Raw genomic sequence first — 25,945 nt, forward strand, 5'->3', positions numbered from 1 at the left:
GTACATTTTCCGGTTACATTATTCAAAACTCAGATGTGGACTAAAATCAATAAAAAATGTATAAAGAGTTAGAAATATGAATTTGTGCAACAAGAGAAAAGGATTGAGTTTTCCACTCATGTGCTGACAGATGTATTCAAATTACACTTAACTTTGCCTTATGGATCGTTTTAGCACACAAGCAGTTTTATTGACAACATTTCTAAGAAATTACTTATATAATAATAATATATATAATAAATAGAATAAGAAAGGACAAAGTTAAGATGTTAGAGGACGATGACAGATTGATACGTGGTCATGATATTACACTCAGGAGCAATCTCTGCATTGTGGTTAGACTCACATCTATCAAAGAAAATCACTAGAAGTAATGACTCTAGAAGAGGAGAACTGCTTATATAAATGGAAATTTGCAAAGACAACTGCGAAGAAAACTGTCAGATACATATATATATATAAATATATATAACACTTTCTTGCCAATGTAAGGACTGACAAGTTTGGAGCAAAGTAACTTTCAAAAAGTCTCCTGCAATCCAAGAGGTTTAATTTTCCCATAAGCCCTGACACTTGACATTGACAGAATTGGGTTTTCTGGCTACTACACCTATTTATTTACATGCTGTGTCACTTTCTGTTTTCCAGCTACCATGGAAATTGACAAATAAAGTGAAAGCTGTTATAAAAATATCACAAGTATTGGGCCACCTTTTAAAACACACTTGAGTGATTCACAAATTCTGCATCAGTCTATCAGGGGTATATATGTGTGTGAGCAATGAAATGGCAGTCCCTACAGTATATACTGGTGGGTGCTTTTGACCTAGCTATATATACATATAAAGCTATCGTACTTTTCACTGTGTTGGTAATGATTGACATCGTTGAAGGAGACATTACATCGTTTATCTGACAGTGAGGAAACCGTTTCTGTGAATAAATCTTCAGAGCACTTCATACTTACAGTACCTCTTTCTCCAAAGTGATTTTTATTTTCTGCGATCAGCTCGAATGTGCACTGCTTCTGTGTCAGCTCAGCTGCTGCTTGGCCGACTAAATTATTCCACAGATATCTTTTTTTTTTATCTCACAGTTTATAATAGGGGAAATACTGTATACAGCTTCATGAATAATTCATGCAGGCATTCCTTTGTAGAGATTAAAAAAATGGAATAAGAATAATTCACGGTGTAAGCTTACATAAATGGTTTCAGAAACAGCTAATCAGCTAGCTGGCCAGTCCGAGGCACTGCGGCTACCTAAAGTTCTGAGTTCGTCCTCAGAAGGAGCTTCTTAAGCCTCGCATGAGAGCCGGCGAGGAAATAAATTCAAAGGCTGCTGTCCAAATCATATCCACCTCCTCATTCATTTAACTTCTTATGATTTTCTCTTGGACGTGACACGCTGAAGCCTCTCATGGTTTAATTTGCCACTGAGGAAGTGACAGGGCCTAATTATGCTGTTTAGGTGCCCAGAGACACTTAAACATTGACAATTACGTATCGAGTTAAAAGCAGAAGATAAAATAAATGTAATAATGAGAAGAGAAAAAAAGAAACAGTCAAAGGATTAAAAAAAAAAAGAAAGAAAAGAAAGTTTGTAGGATTTTACGTTAGAGATCGTAGGGAGAAAAAATGGAAGTAATCGTTCTTCCGACTTGTCTCGATATACGAATCAAATTTAAAGGCACGCCGTGTATATTCAGCAGGGGTTTTTTTTACACAATACTCTTTGCTCTCACCAATTGCATAGATCAGTCATGCGTCACTGCACAGCAACAATTCCTCTGCCTCATAAGCTGAACCTTTATCCTTCATTGAAACCCAGCGAACATACAGCAGACTGTTATTAGGTGTCCTTCTAACCATATGGTTTGCAAGCTTAGTAATTGCCTGAACATTGCAGATAAATTCATGATCTGAGCGTGGCGTTCTGTCGAGTAAACTGTTCTAAAGGACACCAGCCTTCTGTTTACGCCGCTCTAACCCTCTGGGCCCTAAATGGATTAATGATCCCGAGGTTGTCAGTTCAAATGCAGGCGAAGAGGATGCAGCTGATGTGTCCTTGAGCGAGGCTTTTAATCTAAATTGTGTCAGTTAATATCCATCTTCATAAATGCATTACACACATTGCATGGGTTATGTAAGTCACCCCCAATGGAGTCAGGGGAAACAAACACTGTGAGCCCCCCCATAGCACCTTGGCCTGCAACAAAGTCCCGGGGAATATCGAGTGGCAGTTGTCTGGACTGCATTGCTTTTTGTTGTTTGGAGTCACTGTCATAATGCATTCTGTGTGTGCATAGATGCCATATTTTACAGTTGGATATAAATAATTCCAGTGTTCTAAAGGGGTAGTCAAAGGTTCTCAATTTAAGTCAATAATAGGGCTATTGGTGCCAACCTCAGTGCCTGGAAATTGTGCAGTGTGCACTACACAGTAAACAGGACCATGGTGCACTGCTGACATGCTCGGGGGCTTGTGGGCAGTGCTAAATCAGAACAGTATAGCTTCTCTGAGTGGGTGGTTTGCTAACATCGGGACCCCACATACACAGAAAGGGGGAGTTTTCAGAGTTGCCCAATTAGTGCTGAAAAGTGTAGCAGTGTGAGAGTGTGTCAGGAGGCAAGTGTGCACCAGAGGAGGCGTGTCATCAATCATCACTCCAGCTCCAGGCTTGTTCCAGCCCTTTTCCCTATTTGGCAGAAGGGGAAAGAAGGAGAGCAGAGAGTGACAGTGGCTAGCCGTTTCCAGAAATGTCAACAGAGCACGCTGAAACAGACTGCTGAAGCCTGGGCCACTAGAAAAGCAGATTTCTTTTTCTTCTGATCCGTTTTTATCCGATTTTATTGTAATATTTCCTAGAGGTAGAGACAGAGCGTTTCATTAAATATTAATGTAGTTTTGTCTCGTGCTTTGATGTTCACCTGAAACATGATGAAAAAGTGGCTGATAAATTGTATAGCCTCGCACTGCAATCTGCTGAAGCTGTAGCAGCAACAACAGTGTAAAGTAGCGTTTACGTTTCTCCCTTCATAGAAAATGAATAATTTTCACCGGATTGTTGTGTATGCAATCAAGTTGATGTGTTTTGGGCTCGAGCCTGAGGCCGGGACAAAGCCAGTGATTGATACATGGCTGGTTAGGCAGTTGGTAGTTCTAATCTTTTCTCATAAAATCAATAAACAATCAGAAATGTCTAATGTTAGCTAGCTATCTGTTATTGATGGTTGGCCAGCAGTAGCCCACTGTTACTGTTGCTCCTAAAAAAATTATATTCGTATCTGTGTACACACACACACACACACATATATATGAAGTAACTTCTTTGTGGGTTGATCTGGTGATTGTTTTCTCCATTAATCAGTTGATTTTTGATTTGTAAAAACCAAAAAATAGTGAGAAATACCATCACAATAACCCCCATCCCAAAGTGACGCCTTCAGCCAACCAAATGTCTAAACCTTAAAATTATTAGAAATACATATAAATTATTATATTGTTAAAATGGTATAATATTTGGTGTGAACTCAACATTAGGACTTGGGACCATTGACTGTATGGGTGGACCATCTCCATTTCCTTCCTTACAATAATGAAGCTAAAATATGCCTGGTGTGGATGCAGTAGTCTCAGTTGTCAATCATGATGTTTCATCACCACCAATATGTTTTAGTTTGGACCGTGTCCAAACCACTAGCATGGAGGGAGCTGGGTTTATGACCTACACAGCCTCCAGAAACCAGTGGGTTATCAAGACATTTGGCTTCATTTTTGGGAGCTGTCATGTCATCTTTTTTTTAACATTCACACTGTTGGGGAAGTCAGAAATTATTGACAGTTTTGGTTTCTTAGCAAGATTAACTCTACATAAACATACTCAACATGAAAAATAAAATAAACTTATTTATAAAAAATAACTTGTGCAACTGGGTCTGAAAAGGAATTTTATGACAGACAATGAAATGTCACACGTTGTGCTTTGTATGTTTGGTCACTGCCGTCACCAAACACTGCCATCCTGTGCCGGGATCTCCGGCAAATATTTTACATTCAACCTGTCAAATGTTTACGCTGCATCCCTTCCCTCTTGTGTCATCTGGGTATAAACCAACAATTCTTCCTCTGCTTTAACACTGACACATTGTGTGACACTCGCTCAGAGACTTGTAATGTTTCCAAAAATGGGTACTTAGCTCTGTAAGGAGGGTATAATGATAATGACACTTCATCATCATATGAAATGCCTCTCATTTAGGGAGTCTTCTCACTGCTTTGTCGCTGTCTTGACAGTGTCAGCACCAGCGGATGAAAGCGTAGAAAATCTTCCTCTGAATACTATCTTTGAGGCTTTTTATCATGTGTGCAACTTCTAAAAGCCCCATACTTTCGAATTAAGATAATGGTTATAGTCCTGGCATGATGATGTTCATTTTATGCCCTCCACGCTATAGCAGAAAATGTCCCTGTGCAAAATGCTTTAAGGAAATCTCTCCCTAGGGAGGTGCACAGTAATATACAGTACCACAGGAAATAACAAAAACTGCCCTCACATAGAGCAGAGAGGCAGCAGCAGTGATAGAGAGAATTAAGTCGGATGATAATGTGTTTGCAGTTATGGTTTAATTCAACCTTTCAAAATATCTGCATGCTCAAATGGGTCACTGTGGACTATAATATCAAGTCCAGGTTTGCAGACATGATGTGGCCTGTGGCCTGTGGCCTAGTGTCCAACTGTCTGACATCCACCCTTCATAAAACAGTCATCAACATTAGCTGAATTGTGTAATTAAGTTTTTGTCCCTCCACTGGAGCAATATTTCATCACCCACAAATGACCCTCGACAACATTATCTTGATGTTAATGTCCACATGACATCTGTGATGACTCTACCACTCTCACTGGCAGGGGTATAAAATGTTATGGCACCAATGGAGATGTCGCTTGTGTCCGTAAAATACATTTCTATGACACCATGATGTCACAGAGACGGAGCCAGGTTTTTTTTTATGCCCGTGAGGTCAGAGTTCAGCTTCTGTGACTGTGTTCAGAGAGCATGACTTCATAGCGGCATATGTTCTCGATAAACTACCACACTCAGGTGGGAGAAGCGAGCCGTTTTAGACAAAAAGCATCAGTAGGAGAGCCGAGCTTGGATCTATTCGTAATAACCACTTCTTTAAAGTGGCAGTCATGAAAGGCAGGGCTGACCTACACGCTGTAAGGAGGATTCTCGCTCCCTTGTTAGTGTGTACTGGTGGGGAATTGAGGTCTTTCCTGTCAGGAGGTAATACGTTGACGCTGCAGACTATCTCAGCAAAGCCCAAGGAGAAGAAAAAAGTAAAAGAGCAAGATAGAGAGAGCAAGCTGAGATGGGGCCAAAACCGTGTTCAGCTCGTGTGTGTCCGTGCACCTGTATGATGATAATGTGTTTGTGGGCAAGTGTGTGTGTGGATGTGTAATTGCCTGTTTGTGTGTGTGTACCAGCACTCGCATGTGCGTGTGCGTGTGCGTGTGTGTGTGTGAGAAAGAGAGGAAGGGGGAAGGAGTTGACTGACAGCCCTATCTCCCACAACACTGTGGAGCTCCATACATCATTGATCGCTGACAAAAATGAACATTCTGCTGTATCCTTTAAGGGCTAAAAGACCATACTGTCGGCTCATCCCGACTTTAAGCTTATATGTGTCGGTGTCTCTTTGTATGTGTGTGTGTGTGTGTGTGTTTGTGTGTATTTTTGAGTCCACTATACACACTGTCTATAGGTGAAGATTCACTACCAACTTAAGGTTTCTGACCTGTGTGTTTGGTTCAGTGCCATTGTGATGGATGACATGGTTATCAGAATCCCGTCTTCAGGATGGGGGCTGTCCTATGTTGCTGTCAAGGTCAATGGTTACTAGGCTTATAAAGAGTGGCCACATGGTGAGCTTACTGAAACACACCCTATATTTTATAGAACATCCATCATATCAAATGTCAGAAACGGAATGACCACAGACTTGAAATACGCCCATGAGGAAGCCACCGAATGAGGAAAATCTGTCCTTAGCAGGGGGAAAATGACTTTAACATTTATACCATATAGGATTTAAGGGTGTACATTTTGAATGTTTTTTCTAACTGTAAAACTGGCGGGTCTGTATTGTTCGGTACCTCTGGTACTGTAAAAAAAAAGACGTTTTTAGAATTTTGGCATCGACTTGGTACCGAAGTATCGTTTCTCGTGACATCCCCACTGTGGGGTCAGCCTGGTGCGCTGTCTGTTAACTGTGTGACCCACGGCAGAGAATACCTCAATTTATGGTGCAGATGTGCAAGTATTATTGTAACAGATTAACCAATAGTAATAATCGGTTAAAATTCGTATTGTCAGTTAAACGATTAGTGATGAACATCCCGAACAAGTATCTGTGGTATTTCCCAAATGTTATCACATGGAATTAATTAGTTTATTTATTCAGAATATATGCAGCCCTGTGTGTGCAGGTGCGGTTTCAAAAGAAAGGCGTGTGCCACTCAAACGATTGGCTTGGTTACAGCTTGATTGTGAGTAGAATTTGTTCCCTGCTATTAGTCCACAGGGAGCTGATAACAGATTCGCTCTATTACTAAAATAGCCTTCGCCGGGAATTAGCATATACCATAGCTTGGAGTGAAAAATCCACTTATTTCATTGTGGACAGATGAGTTAGTTGTGAGACCAAAAATAGGATCAAGTTGGAAAAATAGAAAATTAAGCTTTTTTCCCTCTAAACTTGGACAGTTTTTATATGATCAAATCTGTCTGTGATATATTTGTGGTCCCACAAACACCAAACATATTAGCAGTTACCAACCGTGTGTGAGAGGATTAAAGTATTTTCTATCTATTTTCTGCCTTACTTTGCTTTTTTAATGCCGCTGTGGGCTTCTCACAGACCAGGCTCATGTGTATTTTTTTTACACAATTCTGCTAAGTTAGAATATTCTCAGATAACCTGCTGATTGCAATTTTGGTTGATTGCTTTCTGGAGGAGCTGCTACTTTCAATCTCATGGGCCAGTAGGATTACTGCCCATAATTCAGCACTTTTTATTGTTTTCACTGTCAGGCTCCCCTACAAGTGATGGCCCAACCAGGGCAGATGTGCCCACAGCAATCTTAATGAGTTGGAGTGTTTCATCACTGGCTTGAATTTACATGTTTATATGAAATACAGATTTTAAGATAATTTTCTCCGCCATGCTCTCACCTCATCAGGCACCCACATTGTCTCATCACTGTAGTGATACACATGGTACAGTATTATGAGCCTATAATGTTTTCTTGCTTACTGGTTTGCCTCAGGGTTATCTTTCTCATTTCTGGTTTGCTACTGAGAGTTCTGCTCAGACCTCCAGTAACTGTGGGATATATCACACGTGTAAAAGCTGCATCTCTCCCGAAAAGCTTTATAATAATATTTAAAAGATGTACAACAAGCAGGGGGCAGCACTGATGCTTCACAGCTTCACAGTTTGAGACTCTGTCCGGGGTCTTTCTGTGTGGAGAAGCATGTCTGTGTGTTTTCTCAAGGTACTTCCATTTCTGAAGACATTCAGGTTGAGTTTAGAGACTCTAAATTGACTATAGATGTGAATGTCAGTGTGAATTTTTGTTTGTTTCTGTATGTCGGTCCTGTGATACGCTGCCGGGGTCTACCCCACCTCTCTGCCAATGTCAGCTGGGATTGGCTCCAGCCCCCCTCGTCACAGCCCTTAAAGGATAAGCAGTGTGGATAATGGATGGATGGATGGATACAAAAAGGAGTGATACTACTTAGATTTGTATGTGTACTACCATGGTTGGCCACTGGGGAAGATTGGCTGCAAAGCTGACAGGCTGTACCATATTGAGCTCTGATTAAAACACAGTGATTGTTTAGTTAACTACAAAGCTGTACTTGAGAAACACTGGCCGATTGGTTTATGTTTACAACAATTCAATGTAACTGCAGCTCCAATTAAGCAGATTCTAAAAAATAATTTGCTACCAGTAATGTTGCCTGATTGTTCTTAAAAATGTAATTTAAAAGTGGAAATGAACTCAACCTCACAGTGCATATTATCTGCTGTAGTTCTGCCGTAATGTGTTTATTGTTTGTGCATAGTGAGCTGGGTCAGAAACCTGGGATTCTGCAATCAATAAGTGGATGCTTTGAAGATGAGCAGGCTATTTTTGGAAAGCACATATTGGTGTGGATTGAGCTGAAGAATAAAAACACTGTGTGTTGGCCAGACATCATACAGATTTGTTATCATATATGTCCTGCTCCCTACCAACAGTGCCTATGGTCCTTGCACCTCTAGACACTGTCACCGGAAAGACATCTGTGCTGTTAAGTACTTGGCTCATTCACAACGTAATCAAACCCCCGGATGATGGAAGCAAAAAAGGGAAGAGAGCTCTGCTCAGCCATGCTATGCTAAGCTGTGTTTAAAAATAGATTCCATTAAGCTCCGATTTTCACGCTGTTGATATGATTTGCCTCCAAATGTATAGGGCGAGTGCTTGCAAGAACTACTGCTAAATATTTTCTCCAATGAAGGACACTAGCTGGATTGCCTTCAGTCTCTGAAGACGCACTCCCTCCCTGATGTTTATAGTAGAATGAATAATGCACAGTAGTTGGATCGTGATTTAGCATTTATGTTGTGAGAATTATATTTATAAATTATGGAATAAATGCCTCCCATCCATCTCAAGGTGTCCAAGGCCCGAATTAAGAACAGCAAAGCATGCTCTCCCGTAAAATAGAAAACATGTCAATGGAAAAACCCATTACATTTGCCCTCAGGCACTTTCCAATTTAACACGCTTCCCTTTAATGGAGTTATTCAGTAAACCTTGCGGCCATCTTCAACTAATTGCATGTTTCATAAACTGATAAGGAAAAATCACACAGATTACAGGCTGCAGCCCATACGTCTTATTTAGATTCCCGCACTTCTATAACCATCCAATTTAGGAGCTTAGCTTACTTTACTTCTTATCAGCCATTTTACCCTCAGCTGAAATTACTCTGTAAACTTGGGAGGGCTAGATTTGGTGTATAAAACCCACTTCAGTGCTGTGATCCCAGTCATATGCATGATGAACAGCAATAAGCCTGAATCACAAAATCAGTTTAGTGTTACACTGTCTCTTGTCAGTGTTTGATGAGGTGAGTTTGTTATGTCTTGTGCACAATCATCAGTCCATCCCTTCAAACCCTGCAGAGTGCAAGTGTTGTGTGTTTGTGTGCATGTTCATTTGCCATTGGCTCATTTGAATGTGTGCTATGTCAGTAATGAGCAGGCAGAGCTGGTGAGGCATAATAATACCCAAGCAAGGGAGGAGATGGATTCTCTGCTGGGTGTTTCTCTTTCTACCATTATTATTCTGGTTTCCAAGACGCCAAAGTCCCGGATGCTGCAGCAATTTACATGGAATTAATGAACCTGTTCGCTTAGACATGCATTCTCTTGCTATTTCCCAGTACTACTGGCAAACTGGCGAGAATAATCAGGCTCAAATCCGTCATTTAATAGGCTTTAAATAACAACATTGTGGTGATTAATATGCTTTTCTGCCAATCTGGTTCTGCTTTTGGAGCTGGGCCATTGCCCCTGAACATATTTCAGTTACATATTGCAGTTGATTGGATATGGAGAGCAAGAGGAGACATTTTCTCCAGGATTTTTGATTGGTTTTGTCATTAAGGGGATTAAGGGGAAGAATAACAACTGATTAGGACTCTGGTAGTTTATTGAATTAACACTAATTTTGATATGTGTGCTGCTGTGTGGCTTTTTTGTGTTGTAAGTTGGAAGATTATTGTCAATAATGCAAAACTTATTCTTTAATTTGGTTTCTAACTCATTGCCAATTATGTTTTTTTCTCAGTCCAGACAGTTGTACTTGTTCCCAGAACGTTTCCAGACAATAAGAACAATTTCGTGTTCGGCACAACAGTACCCTCATTTAGCTCCAACTAATTACACTTAACAAGGCCATTACATAACAGGCAACTATTACAAAAACGACAATGGAGGTTTTGGGTAATGCACATGCCCTCATGCAAAATGCAATTATGCGATTAAGACTGATGAAACTTCCTGTCAAGCAATTGCCACCATCACTGTCTCTCTAACACCAGACTTAAAGCCCTTACCTTATTTTTTAAGTCAACTTTTCTTTACAATGGATGCAGAAAGATTTAGTGGAACCAATGGGAGACCTCTAACATAAACCAACACATCCTTTTTGACTTTCATTGCATCTCCCTGCAACTTCATTTGGTTTATGTGTTAGGATTCAGAACAAAGCAAGATGTTTAGTCAAATATTGGTTGATTTGATCATTTGGGATTCACAAAGTATATTCAAGGAAAGAGGAGTAATGTATTACGCTGCTATACTACTATATAGGGCTGTGTTGCTGGTGCTAGTGTTGTAAGCTGCAGCCACGTGACAATCCATTAATGATCACTCATGTTAATAATCAGAGTTAATTATCCCATTAATGGCCACTGCGAAAACACCAAACTGAGGTAATATGGTGCGTTATCACCGCGGTGCAAAATAATACAGACTGTCACAGCACTACTACTATACCGTCAACATTTTTCCACCATGGATGTTATATGTTAGAAAATGGTGAATCACCTCCCTGAGACAGAAAAGGCACACCTCCCATTGTATTTGTGTCGTCTTGTCAAATCAAGAAACAGAACCTAAATGGAGAGCGACGCCTGCAAGCTAGTTCCGGCAGCCAACTCGAGCTGCTCTGCTCCAATCATGTGACATACATCATGTGACATACATCATGTGACATACCTCACTCTCCACAATCATCTATAATACACACGCACCTTATTAGGCGGTCTATTTAAGCAGAGAGCACTTCCCAACACTCCCTTTGCTCGCCCCGCTGCTGCGTTAGTATTTCTGCCAGTTGCTTCAGCCCCTCCACCCTCCACCACCCCAGCATCCACCTGTAGGCTCCGACGGTGGGGGGGGGGTTACTAGTATTTGCTCATCACTCCCATCATATCTATGTAATCATATCAGGGGGAGAGATTAAGTCGGAGCCTAGACACCAAACACGAACCTGTTCTACTGTTGCAATAACCGTTTGAACGTGAACTGTCTGACTGAACTGAGTTTACTACTAGAGATGTTCACCCAGAATGAAAATAAACATATATTTACTGAACAGGCCTGTTGTTTAATTGACAAACTGTGATTATTATTATTTGATAGTGTCCTTGGCTCAGTTTGTTAATCCATTACATGTATGTGTATATATTTGCAAATTACCACTCAAATGCGATCACATGCATGAGTGACTCACTTCATAAATTAAGTTAGTTTAGTGTACCCATGTTTTCTCAATCCTTGAGGCCCCACTGGTATAATTGATGAAGAGGAGGAAGAAATCAGAACAATTGTTGTATTTTGATGGAAAGTTTCAGATTCTTGGTCTACATGGTGCACAGTTACCCCCCTCTGCTTTTTGAAGTTAATTTAAAGTAAACAAGGAGAAAAGAGAGGAACTTAAAAAGTGTAATTCTGTAACTCTATTCATCATTTACCTCAAATTGTTTGGTCCAGCTCCCTGGCACGTACCGGCCAGAGCTTTGGATTGCTTAACTGCCTCTCTTAAACTGTATACCAGTGTTGACACTCCTGGAGGAATTGGATTGTTTTTCACCCTGCTGACCACTACTCCTGTGAGTTAAGTGCAGCAGGCTTGGAGTCGAGGTAGACAGAGGTAAATAAGTGCTTCTCCAACCCATGTTGTGCCCCCTGTTGGCTGTCATCAGGAAGTAATGTTTAGACCCTTGGTTTGCTGACTCTTTTCTGACTTACTCCTTTCACCGTGTCCTCACATCAACCCACACACACACACACTCTAGAGGCATATTGATATCTTTAATTGCTGTAATCGTATTTTACTCTTAGTGATGTCTTCTTATGGATACCTTACAGTGATTAAAGCAATCTCAGAGTGGATAGAGTATTTGCTCTAATAATAAAATTACTTACTCAAATCACTGTTATGAATCAGAGACCCTGTTCGGGGGACGGACCTTAAGCTGAGTGTAATCCTTGCCAAATGAACTGGCGATTAGATTAACTAAGGACTTTTTGGTCCCTGCCAACACACAGGCTCTGCATTTTAAGCAGAGGAGCATTCATTGAATTTCCGTATTCATCCAGCCTTCTGTCGCCTCCTCCCATACACAGGCTTCCATGCATGCATATGCACACACAAAGAAAAATATGATTGCCACTTTCTTGACACATTTCAAGATTCACAACACTTCTTTTGAATAATATATTGAAAAGTTCAACACAATGCAGTACCCTGGCCTGGCATTAAGAAATCTGCTGAATTCTGTTATGATAATTAACAGGCTTCGGGCATTCCCTCAAACACCTTCTCTATTCTACACAGTTGTGATATTAGAAGGGTTTCTGGATGAACATTTCCTAGTGTTTTGTGGTAAAAGGTGGATGTTGAAACTGTTCATGCTGTAAGACCCAGTTCTTTCACCCAATCTCTAAACTCAGAGGGGGGAATGGTGCGTGTACTGCATGTGTGAAGCACTGTGAGACAGATAGAAAAGGGACTGTCCCTAAAGCAAGCACGTAAGCACAAATAGGCCATGCAGAATGTGACTATGCCCAAAGGGGCCTCTCTTCTACTCGATGTATTTATTCCAATATTTGCAGATGTCTGAAACCAGTTAAGTGCTGTGGCAATTGCTTATTTCCCTTTGTCAGAATGATGAATGTGGTCTCACCTATCGGACTGTGCAGGGGTTCCAATGTCCTGTGACAATGAAGGATTGTCCATTTGTGCCATGGACAGAACACATCAAAAAAGGGTGGATAAAGCCCTGCAGGAAAGCAATAACAAACACCCCCTTGTTACTGTCATTGTTTATGACAGAGGCTCGGAAGCATGGCATTTTCCATGTCATGTGCATAAATTGAAGATGAACATGACACCACCTAACATAAGAACTGATAGGCACACACATGTTTTATCATCAACATTTAGTTAATGTGAGTTATGTCAGCAGGCTGTGTAGCAAATAACTGATACATACATGAATATAAATCCTCAGTGTTGTAATCAAAAGCATTTTAGAAGCGAAGGCAGACTGTTTTGAAATTGTCCTGACAAAACATAGCATCTAAAGATTTTTTCCCCAACAACTCAGATTTAACTGGAAGCTTTCATACTGTTAAATATTTCCTTCCTTTCCTGAAGTCATTTTAACAGTATCAATACATGTTTTTGCCAGTGTTATCTTATTTGGCATTCAAAGGATGGCAAATGTTGGCGTTTGCGTGTGTGTTAAAAAAGACTAGTTTAGATGCCAGAGCTGGCTTGTTGGCTTCACCAGTGGACGTAGTGCCATTGCTTGGATTTCTGGAAAACTGCTCACCCACCATGATCCACTATGATGTACATTGACACACTATTCAGTAGTCACATCAACTTTACTTTGATAAGTCTTTCCCCTCATTCGGTGCCAGATTCACCAAACAACTGTCACCAACTGTGAAGTGTAGCCACAGAAGGAGGCAGCACTGACAGTACATTGGCATTGTCACTTATTTTTAAATTTAGCAGGAATCTTGTGCAGCATTTAAAAGATACATCTGGCTATATTTGACGTCACTGTTATCCAAAGATTATTCCGCGGTCTATGCACATCTTCAAATTTGAGATCAGGTGAAAACTGTGTGTTGATTTGAGCTTTTTGGATTAGTGTAAAAAATGTAAAGATTTGTAGACAGCATGTCAGTGGAATTACGTACAGATACCTGTGGATGAAGGGATAAAACAGATCAATCCATAATTTGTTGGATTCCGGCTGTCCTTCCTTGACTGTTAGAAAGATACTTTCAGGACAAGGTTGAAAAATTAAACTTTTGATTACTTTTTTCATGTGGAGTGAGAAGCAGACAAGAGAAAATCGTGTAAGTGAGGAAGTCGTTGCTTGTACAAATGATCCATACATAGAGTTTGCTTGTATAGAGATACCCTTATTAACTGTATAGAATTCAATAATATGCTAATTGAACATTTTGGAGTGAAAATGGGGAGATAGTTAATTGTATGGACATGTACAATAGACAAAACTTTTCCATTGACACCTAAAGAGTCCTCAGGCTCTAGACATTACATGAACATGATTGTTTAAAGTTGGTCAGATTTAACTTGGCGTTTAAGCTCTGATATCGAGCACTGTAAACTCATCTGTAAACCCTCATGACCCCAGGCTGGCAGGCGGTGAGGGACTCTACCCCACATTCAGTTTCGACCTATCCCTCTGACTCCACTTCCCTTGCTCTCCCAGGCGCACTGCCAAGCCTGACCTGTCACTTTGGCGGTGGTATGGGTAAACTGTTCGGCAGCGGAATAGCCAAACCAGACGCACACAAGGACAAAAGGAATCACCTCACACACACACTTCAAAGCACAAACAAACAAGGTAGAGGAGGGCACCGGAATAAGTATCGGTCCGTCTAGAAAAAACAGTGAGACATTGATCAGAGATCAGTGTTTCCCATTAATTACCTAGATTGTGGCAACCCAGCATCGTCTAATTTGTCCCACCACAGTTTTTCTTTTTACCCTTTTCTTAATAAAATAAAATCTCAAATTTTATGTTTTGTGCCATTGCTTCATTGGAGAATTCCTGAATCTTCAAAAAATCCATAAAATATCAGATTGAATCGAATTCTGTGGGAGAAACTGGAGATTTTTCGTTTTTTTCTCTCATTTTTTTTCTGTTACTTGTCTTAGTAGTCATCTCGTTGTCACCTTAATAAATCATAATACCCTTAAAAGCAGCTGCATGTTGACCCACTTTTTATGCCAAAAGCCACAGTTGTCATTTGTAATTGATGGAAATGTCTTAAGCTGTCATCATGAATTGAGGACTATAATGGGTCTTTACAGCGTTACTATATGTACCCTTGTGTGTCTTCTAAGTGATGAATGTGCAAGCTAGAGAGTGACGACTGAGAAACAGGAGCGAGAGGGAAAGGTTGAGGGAGAGAACGGGGGATTAGGATGACCTGGGCACAGATGGCTGTGGGAGGCAGATGTCCCTGCTAGGCTGTTCAGCACAGTCACTGCCAGCTCAGAAACGGTAACACAAGTACGCAGAGCAAATAGGCTACCGCAGAACGGGTGGCTAGATTCGGGAAAGCAGATGCTAAAAGATGCGTTCCATGCTAGCAAATGTCACTAGAACCAGTGCGGAGAAAACGCAAGAAGTACAAGAAAACTGCAACAAACAATCACAAAAACAGGGCGGATGCAGTGGACTTGACTAAATGTTTATATTTGTCAGGATAACACTATAGACATTCTTGCATTATGGTGTCTTACAGGACCATAAATAAAAGCAGGAAATATGAAAAATGTTATATCATTAAAATATTCCCAAAATTGTATCTATTTGTGATTTATGATCATTTTCTACGCAAAGATCAACTCACAAGTAACTGTAAAAAAAAAATGCTTCAGATTTAAGAAGAAGCCTCGATGAATGGCCCCATCCATGATGGAGTAATAGGTTTTCTTGTGTACTGTTTTTTCTCCACACAATATATCACATATGAAATGAACTGAAGCATAATTAAAAGGTTCCCAAGGCCCAGGCAATGTTGCAGCACTCTGAACTTTGTACTTGTGGGGGTTTGTCCACCACCCACTGTTTGCATCAGTTTGATGTCTGGGTCTTTAATACACAGCAGAAATGCCATTATTTCCCATATTTGTATTCTCCTCTCCTTCCCATCTTGCATGTAATCCCAGCTCCCTTCTTTCCATAGGAGAGGAATTACACAGGCATGTATTCACAGTGAATGTCAAATGCCAGTCATTCATTACAAGCTCACAATAGGTGCATTTATAAGACATTGCAAAAACGTGCAGCTGTAAATGCCTCTCATTGTTTTTGTGAACAGCAGCTACGTTTCAAGGATGACGCCAAAGTGCCCGTTTGTGAGGTTTTGTTTTTTTAAACAACTTACTTGCAAAGTAGTTGCGAAATTGTCAGTCCCTCTTCGTGCTGGAACCACAGGGAGGTGGCAGTGTGCGGTGTTGAGTTATCGGTTTTGAAGGACAGGGTAATTTGATTTGGGAGATTCATTGTCGGTGATATCTGCATCCACAAGCAATTACAATCACCTAGCAGGTACCTTAATTGACAAAGCAGTACATTTCATTAGGTTTGTCTGTAGCCTTCGATCATATTAGTGATATACTGACCAAATTCTGGAGCTCTCCACCTGGAGTCTTTAAAGGCATAACCATGCAGGATTTGTCGTTTGCTAGCGTTGGGCCCTCCAAGAGGGAGAGGGAGAGAGAGAGAGCAGCGTGGGCAAGCAAACTAAAGAGTGAATGAAGAAAGGGAGCAGTATTGGTGAAAATAAAGCAGTGAATCAGAAACAAAACATTATTTTCCAATTGTTTCATGGCGGTTGCGTTCAAAACCACACCTCCACACAACTCTACGGGAACGTGCCGCATTGCAGGAGTGTGGCCACTGTGGTCTCTTTGTTTACACAGTCATATTATAGGTACTTGTCTTCCTTATGAAGACTAAAAGCAAATCCCCATAGGGAAAAGTAAATCAGTAAATCTCGAGGTTTCTTTTTACATCCATGACACTGACAGAGATGGAGACAGTGATGTAATCTGGTACATTTTAAGCTGTTCAGTGCCTTTTTTTGTTGCATACAATCCTCTCATGGCTGCAGACTACATACTCACTGCCCAAAAGTTCTAGCTCAACTAATCGGACAAATGGGATTCTAACCAATCAATTTGGGTTTTAATGAGGACCTTCTTTAGTTACTCTAACACTAACAGTCCCTGTGTGCCTGTGACCTTGTAACACACACTCAGAGCGCTGCATTTTAACCCCAACTTGACCCTAACAAAACAATAGAAAATACAGACAAAGACCAGGGTCTTGGCAGATAAATACACCGCCATCCACTTCTACTGGGTGATAAGTGATCGTTGAAAGGAATTACTTTTGTATGAGTAATAACAAGGTTTTTGAGCATTCTGCCTAGTAGACTTTCAAAACTTTGAAAAAAACACAAGGTTAAAGTACAGTTATAGCATGGGTATTTTTTTATTTCAACAGCTCTCCTTTGCATTCAAGGATTTTTCAGCCTCTGCAAAAAAGAGAAGTCTAACATCACTGAAAGATGGATGATCATAGAGAACATTGTTGAAGGCCATCAATACTCATTCCTGGCTCATCTGCTTGGATATTGAGTACATATAATGGATCACATCGCCTTGCTCACTCTCACCTGGAAGCAGAATTACTGTGGGTCAGATTACTTTTTAAACGTTTGATGAAGTGTATTGTGCTGCTCACGAAGGCAAACTGTGCCTGTTTTTCACCGCGGGACACCAGGAGAAAACTAAAAGAGCTGACGTGATTTGAAATGTGTCTTTGGCCTGCAGCGTGCTTCAGTTTCATGAAAGAAATACAGACCCATTCATCTCCTGAGTGTTTATCACTGTGAATCAATGCTGCTGGAAGTTCAAACGAGAACTCTTGACCAATAAATCTGTTTGGGTGGTGCTCCTGTCTTTAGTTTGGACCTTTTTTGAACTACCTTAATGTAGAAGTGGTTAAGTTGGACTATTTTTTTTTTTCCTTCTTTGTGTGATTTTTCCGAATAGGAATAAACACAGTCCGGTATCAGTCCAGTCCCAAATGAACTCTAGAGTGGTTAGTTTGTGGTGGGAGCGTGATTTCACCTGATCCCACCTATCAACCTTGTGTACTATGTAAGTTTGAGGTAAGCATTTTCCTTCGGACTGTTGGACTGCGTCAGAGTAAGTTAACTTCAGCAGCTTACATAGTAGTAGTCGTTGCAGCTGGCTGGAGAATGAGCCAAGGTTTAATTTGTACTACTAGCCAGGAGGAATTAGGTACCTTCTTGCTGTATTTACTTTCTTGCTTCTGATCCCATGTCATGTTCTGCACTAGTTGTCTGGGTAATTGGCTGTGAATTCACTATGACCTGGCGTTTAGTTAGTACGTTGGCTACGTGCCGTTTTGGCTCATACATCAAATTGCTGCTAGAAAGAAACATCTCATGATCTTCACCCGCTGCTCTTGACAACTTGATCCAGCTTAGTAATAATATAAAATCTGTCTGAAGCAACATAAAACTAGCACAAAAAGCTGGAGTGACAGTGGGAAGCAATTGCGCGATTGACAAACTAAAACCTGGTCGAAAGTCAGATACTCAATGTTTCACTGTTATATTAAGATTACTTATAGGTGCCTGCAGAGCCAGGTGTACAATGCCTGTACTCTCAGCTTGTTACACACACAGATGTCTGTTTGTGCACGTTCACTTCATGCATGGAGAGATGTTTTTTTTTTCTGCAGAGAGGTGTCCTTTCTTACTACATGGCAAATCCACCATTTCAATAGAAATCCACCAAGGAGCTTGTAAGCACACCCGGTTTAATGGGCGATGGAAGTCTGATTGGTTAGTTGCATGCTACAGCCAAATTACACATGTTTTTAATTAAGATACTTAAGTACAACCCCTTTGAACCATGCTGCAACTTTGTTTTGGAACACAAAACTAGCAAAAATGGCTTTGGACATCCCTAAAATACGGTTCCTAATACGGAACTAATGGCCATGCACTTAGATTCTTAAAAAGGAGCTCTTAGTCTCTCATCCTGGCAGGTGCTTATACTAGTTTGTGTTTCATAATAGAGAAGACGTAAAATATATCTAACAAATGTTCTCAGAATGAGTAATAAAGACCGAGTTAAGTTGTAATGGAACATAAAAAAAAAGCAAAATAAACAAATACTCCAACAGAAGAATTGGTTTGCTTTAATTCCTTTAAGAAAGTGTGGCGTTTAGGTGCGAGAGTCCACCATGTGTAGTAATTCTAAGCTGCTAGCTCTGGAGCTATCTTATCATAGTGATTTTGACTCAATGGGGCTGAATTTCTGCTCCAGTGTTGTGTTCAGTTAAGTGCTATCTGACAGTCATATTGAAGATCTGTAGAGTTTGCCTTAGGAAATAGCTTCCCAGTCAATACCCTATTTGTTTAAGAGATAATGGCTCAGTAGACTGCTTAAATGTGTTTGATCATGCTTCTCCTACCTTTTTCTGGATGTGACATTTAACAGTATCTGGGTGTGTAGTAGACTTTCGATGTGAAAGTAACACCAACAGCACGTTCACATGTTTATCAGGAGGAATTGTCGGGAGTAGTAAGACCTCGCCCATTGTACTTCAGTAATCACTACTCTCTCGACTCAAAATGTTGGCACTTAACCTTCATTCAACCACTAACTTCTTAGTTCCATTCATTTTTATTTGGTTGAATTCACTCAATGTCATGGATTTGTTCCAGTGAAAAGATTAGTGATGACGCAGAATAAGCAGCTTTTGAAATTGTGCATATGTGAGGGACAGAAAAGAGAATCGAAAGAACAAACATAGCCCGTCCACTGCTCACACATGAGCCATCACTTGTTCCTAGTTACATATTTAGGACTGCTTTGACTCAGCTGCTTCCCGCATGTGAAACAAGTCAAAACCATTCAACCAGAGCCGTGTGTGCACAGTAACATTTGTTTGCACTGGCAGGGTGGAGGGAAAGTGCACCTTAAGGGGACCGAAAGCTGGAGGGGACAAGGTGATGCTGTACAGGGTTTGTTGTCGTAAGTACTGTGGTAACAAGAGAGGGTTGGCATTGATTTTATATGGAGTCAGAGGTCTGACAATCTTTGCTGCTTCCTCTGTCAAAGACTCCATCTCACTGTCAATTCAGATAAAATACTGCAATGAAAAAAAATCACAATAGATAAACCTCAAAGTCTCCTCACTTGAAGAGAGATTTAGAATTTTCTAATGGCTTTGAGAGGGTTTTTATATCGTTCTGTGTCTGTGTTGTTAGGTGTTGGTTTCAGCATTGGGTCTGTGTGGATTATAGTTAGCAGGCTTCAGATGTGTCCCACTGGCCACAGTTGACAGGATTATTTTAGGGATTAAGAGCCTTGTGCTCTGTACCTTGGTTGCACATCACAACAGTGTGTCCTCATTCTCCCTCAATCACTGCAACAACTCGGCACCACACCCCTGAAATACCCATCCTGCAGCAACAAACCCACACCTACGCTCACAGAAAAAAGAGACCAACTCCACTACAAAGAGAAAATATAATGGATTGATTGGGCATGTGTGGAAAACTGTATGCTCAAATTATAAATATTCATAATGTGCATGTTGTTATTATATGTATATAAAATGTACATAATTTACCATTGTTAAGAATCTTAAATAGAGAAGATATTTAGTTTGGTTATAAATAAAAACATAAAAGCAGCAACTCCTCACAATTAAGATGTAATTTAAGAAGAACCTTAGCAGTTTTGTGCATCAACATCCAGTCTGTTAGTGTGAAATGCATTTTCTCATTTAAAGATTCATTCACAGCTGAGCTCTGTTGAAGGCAGCGAGTTGTAAAGGTTGTAATACATAGAGTGCAGGTACAGTCATCACAGCATCTCTCTCTTTTACGTGTGAAGCGGCTAAAATGGAATTAAACTGTCCCTGACTTCATAATTTAAGGGTTTCGTTCATGCATTTTTATGGCTGTATCACACGCTCTCATTATGCTCTTGAAAACACTTATTTTATTCAAGCGGGTTAAGTGGCTGCCGCTATTAGCAGAAACACAAAAGCATTGTCTTTAAGCAGATGTTCCACTACAGTGATGCAGTGCACCACTGATATTGTGACTTGCTTCAGTTTAACACGGACCGATGAGTGAAATATGCCAGGTGGTCTCCTCATTGTTTAAAGTTTCATTTGCACTTCAGTGATTAAGTGTCATTCAAACTGTCTGTAGTGTTGCACACTTGACAGTTTTGATAGATTTGTGTGTCGAGTGTTTGTCATTTTGAATGGTCCAAAGTGGTCATATGTTTAAGACAAGATGTGATTGAAATCAGATTTTTCTTGTTACAACAATGAGATGCACCTTGTGGTATTCTTTGTCTTCGGCTTTGTCCCAATTCCGGTGCCACATCCTTCAGAGGACTCAGTAGAAACGGAAGGCATCCCTTACTGTCATCGTTAGCTACTCTGAGCACTCACTGCAGCCCAGTAACTCGCATAACTAGCTCATTAGCTTTGTCACTTGCACGGAATGAATCCTGGAATAGGTTGAACTGAGAAGGATACCGCCTTTGCAATTTTTGTTGCTTAGAAATAATATGTATATATATATTTGTTTGTTAGCAATTTCACCAGAGATACTGGAATTAGTAGATTAATTTAGTCTTTGATCAAGACAAAACAAATTAGCAAATGTTTCAATGATTTCTTTACTCAATATTTTCAAATCTATTATTACAGTAAATTAAATATTCGAGTTTGAACAGAACAAAACACAATTGATTACAGTGATGCCAATTAATAGTCAAGGGTAATTTGATGAACTTTTTAATTGATATTTTAAAGACTTAACTATTAATCCGTTTTCTGCTGTTTACCACACAAGGTAATATGTAATTAATAATTATTATTATTTATAATTATTTGTTTATAAATGTAGAGAGGAAAAAGGGAGGGTCTTATTCAACATATTGCTTTTTATAAAAACAGACCAAAAAATCTGATCTGCTGTTTTCTTTGGAGAAAATATTTAGGTTGTGATGCATGAAGTTGACCTGTTTCTCTTTTATAGAGTTAGGAAAAACAACAGATAGAAGTCAGTTTACATGGGGTCTGAATGGCTTAAGGTTTAAACATCCTGTGGGGTTCTTATATAACTGCTACATAACAACATATCTCAGACAACAGAGGGTCCCATCCAGGAGTATATTAATTTTTTTCCTGCCAAATGTAGAGAAAGAACGGCTGAATGTTGTGAACCACTAGACTGTGAGACACTGAAATACTTTTATAAGAGGAGATGTGTTGAGTTGGTGCCAGGAAGAATATTTGTAGTTGAGGAACCCAGAAAGCAGTGATAAAGCAAATCTGGGTCAGAAAGATGCCCAGTGTTAATTATGGCATCTGATCAAAGAGCTTGAATGGGTTTGACTAAATGGATTGCAATCTGCTTCTCTTACCAGCTGCCACACTGTAATTAATGGTTTGTCATCATTCTCCATTCATGTGAGGTGCTCGAAACACCAGCTTATCACTTCCTTTTTTTGAAAATTGTGCGTAATCACTGGGGTTTGAATCAACTCTTGTTATTTGTGAGCCAAAATCTTAAAACAAAAAAAAAGCTTGTAATGAGTCTGGTACCTCACAGTCACTTGTCAGAAGCAGGGATAAATAAAAGTATCAATTAGAACCTGCTTTAGGTCTCTAAGCTGCAAAGTGTGTGGAGCAATTACCTGAGCTTTGTATGAACAGTTTGTATCCTGGTGGGATACTGGAGAAAAGGGACCTGATTAAAGCAAAGGCCATTCTAGATGTTTAGTGCTGTTATGCCTGAGTGTGGGAACGAACAATAGAAAAATGTGGCAGCAGAAAGTATGATCTGGCAGACAACTCCACTTTGCTGTCGTTTTCATTTAATACACACCTCTGTCTGGTAAAAAACAATCAGCTTAAGAAATTATTATAAAAGAGATTTTGGTTTACTCCCATTCATTTTCCCCACAGAGTGTTACCTGACTAATAGATGGAGCGCTTGGATCAGTTCGAAAACTCGACACCAGACTTGACACCAAAGTGTAGCAAAAGATTAGTTAAATCTATTGTGGATGTACCCTCAGGAAGATTGAGGCAACTAACAATCACTGCAATTTCATCTCAATACTGTTTACTATACAATACGGAGTCTGCTTTCCATTAAATTGTATAATATCACATTCAGTGACTTGGCCTCACAGCTGCATAAACCCATGTCAGACACTCGCCAGACTTGTGATGATCAGTACCCATGCACTTCTTATTCGACAGCAGCAAAGAAAGCAAACAACACCTGAGAGAGTGTGCTAATGTAAAGTCGGCCTGTTGTGACACATGGCTTTGTGAGGAGGTGTATAAATACAGGCATCTGTATGGCTCCATGGTGTGAGATTACAAAGACAGTGAGATAACAATAATCATTGCAGGAGTGAGATTGCAAAGACACTCAGCGGTGATAAGCAAACTGCAAAAACAGTGAAAGAACATCATGCACCGGTTCAAGATCAAGATGAAGAAAAATGTCAAGAGTCTGAGTAAAGATCCAGGCTGGCCAAAGTATCCTTACAGCCATACTTCTGGTGCTTTGCTAAAGTGCTACTTCAGCCCAAATTTACCCTTGGAAGGTGGCTTCTAAAAGTTTGTAGCTTCCTTCTTCACAGATAACAGCAGTATGAGTGTTTTGAATAAACTAATAATCAACAGACTGCAGAGATGCTACATGTTTGTTTGAGACTTTTGGTAACACTATCACAAGTGAAGTACATTGTAAGTGCCGTGTATTCAAAATCTGAAGGATAAACTTCTTAACAGACCCTTTTAATCCTACGTGGATCGAATGTTTGATTCTGAAGGGACCATTTTTGGTGACAAAACAGAGAAATCAATAGCAACTGCAATGTTAAACATGTTTGTATGGTTACATTGCTTTGCAAGGCTACAATGAAAAAAAATCCAGCCAGTTGTGGACAGGTTGTTCACATCACTTGGTTGCATTAATGTTAAGGCCTCAAACTGGCCCACTCAGCGTTTCCACAGAAGTGTTAAATCATTAGTCGCTGAAGGCCCATGAAGGCAGGTAGCTGTAACATTTTAAAGCTCAAACTCAAATGTAGAAAATGTATTCAAAATGTACTTTATTTTTCCAAGCCAGTGTTTTACACACTGTAGCTTATAGTGGTGAAGTTTCAAAATCCTGGGAGCTAAATCTGACCTTTAATTCTGTAGATTTACCAATGTTTAGAAATAAAGACAAGTAACCTGTGCCCTTAAATTATTTAAGATTGAGTATTTTCACATTTTGTTGACATGTCTTTAGGCTCCTTCAGTAAATCTTGCCTTGGGGCCAGGAACACCGTGGCTCAGGTCATCAATGAGCTAACTAACTGACAGCTCTATGTGGACTTTCCAAAGTACCAAGACTTCTCACTTGTGGTTTTATTACTCTCCACTAAACACAGTGTTTGCCACTTATTTGTCATAATTCCTAAATGGCAGTACCTTCTCCTAGGGAGACCGGCCTGGACTGTGCCATTGTCCTCAACCAGCTTTCCTGACAGACACTTTCTTGGCATTGAGGGTAAAGAGCTTTGTGGTTAGTGCCAAACAGATTTCCTCAGTGGCTCTACTACTGGTGCTGGCTGTCTGCATGGCGTGTCGACAACAGCTTCAGAGCCAACTTGATTGCCTCTTTTCCTGCTCATTATTACAGTATTTGTCACAGAATATGACATGATTTCTTTCATCCGAACACTGCTGGAATGATGAGCCGAACAACTGGCGACCATAGCCTCATCATACACAATTTATTGACCGTTTGTATGTACATACAGTTATCTTTCAAAAGCAAATTGTGTTGCCCTCCAATAATGGCCAAACGTGAATCATCACTACTGGGTTGTTTGATTATTGATGCCTTGACTGAAAGTTCATGCATGAATTAAGGCATTAATGATCATATGGAAAAGCTATTTGTAGATACAAATGGGTAAATGTGTGGTACAAAGAAAATTAAAAACTCTACTGTTTGGTCTTTAGTCTGATGTATCCATTGTTTTTTCAGAGCATATTTAACTTGAAACTCCACTAACTCCACTGTACTTTCTTAAACTTTGTAATAAAACCCAAAGGAGACACACATACACCTGATAGCCACATCACAGTTCCCTTAGATCCAGATACAAACATTTTTAGACTCCATATGAAGTATTATAACCAGGTTTTCTTTCATTCAGACTGCAACCTTTTCTCCAGATCTAACCACAGTCTCTCCTGCCATTCTAGGTGCTACCTGTTGGATGGAATCTCTAAAGGAGCCTGGCTGAACCGCTCAAGCATCATATTTGCAGGGAATGACAAGTGGTCTGTGGACCCACGAGTGTCCATCGTGTCCAGTGTGGGCGACAAACATGAGTACAGCCTTCAAATACAGAGAGTGGATGTAACTGACGACGGCCAGTACACATGCTCTATTCAGAGTGAGCGCAACCCACGGCCAAAGCTCCTCAACCTCATTGTAAAAGGTGAGTGTTGGTAATCCTTGCTCTTCTGTACATGCATGTGTTAGTCCCTATGTTAAAGTATAAAATATTAACTGTCAGGACTTACTCCCTTTCCATTAGCTTTTTATGGATTCCACTTGTTCCTGCCTATGATTCATCGGTTAAATATTTTCAAGAATAATTACTGCATATTTTTGCGTATCTTTTGTCCTCCCCTGCTTTTATTGATAACATCTGGTTTGTTAGTCATTACAAGGATCATTTAGTGCAACAAAACGTCCATAACAAATGTGACAGTATTCTTGTGTGGCCCGTGTACCTCATGGTCACAGGTGTTTCTGGCACCATCTGTGCTATAGAAAAGTCTGCGCTCTCTTTTATTGTGAATAACAACAAAAGCTTGAGACATTTTACCTTGTGAAAAAATAAGATAAAGTCTCTTCAGCAAAGAAATGCATTCAGTGGAGGTAAAGTGACTTTGTAGGGTACTTTTTTATGCCTGCAGGCTATGAAACACAAAGCAGCAGACTGCTGGTTTGAATGACTGCAGGCAGACTATATAGCTTTAATCAAGCCTCGCTGGGTTTGGTCAAAGTAGTTTTCAAAATAAGATGTGATGCTCAGAACTGTAAGCTGTATTTCTTGATTCATTGACATGATATATGCACAGTGCTACTGCTCTAGTTAACC

General features: G+C 40.1%; 1 protein-coding gene across 1 annotated transcript in view; it reads left to right on the forward strand.

Annotated features, from left to right (window-relative positions):
• Nucleotides 1-25,945, forward strand: part of negr1 (neuronal growth regulator 1) — a 133,689-nt gene that overhangs the window by 14,490 nt on the left and 93,254 nt on the right. Inside the window, exon 3 of the mRNA XM_034583059.1 lies at nt 25,038-25,276. Coding sequence (XP_034438950.1) covers nt 25,038-25,276 — 239 coding nt within the window. The remainder of the gene's footprint in view (nt 1-25,037; nt 25,277-25,945) is intronic.

The sequence above is a fragment of the Hippoglossus hippoglossus genome, chromosome 4 (genome assembly GCF_009819705.1).
Source record: "Hippoglossus hippoglossus isolate fHipHip1 chromosome 4, fHipHip1.pri, whole genome shotgun sequence".
In the NCBI taxonomy this organism is placed as follows: domain Eukaryota; kingdom Metazoa; phylum Chordata; class Actinopteri; order Pleuronectiformes; family Pleuronectidae; genus Hippoglossus; species Hippoglossus hippoglossus.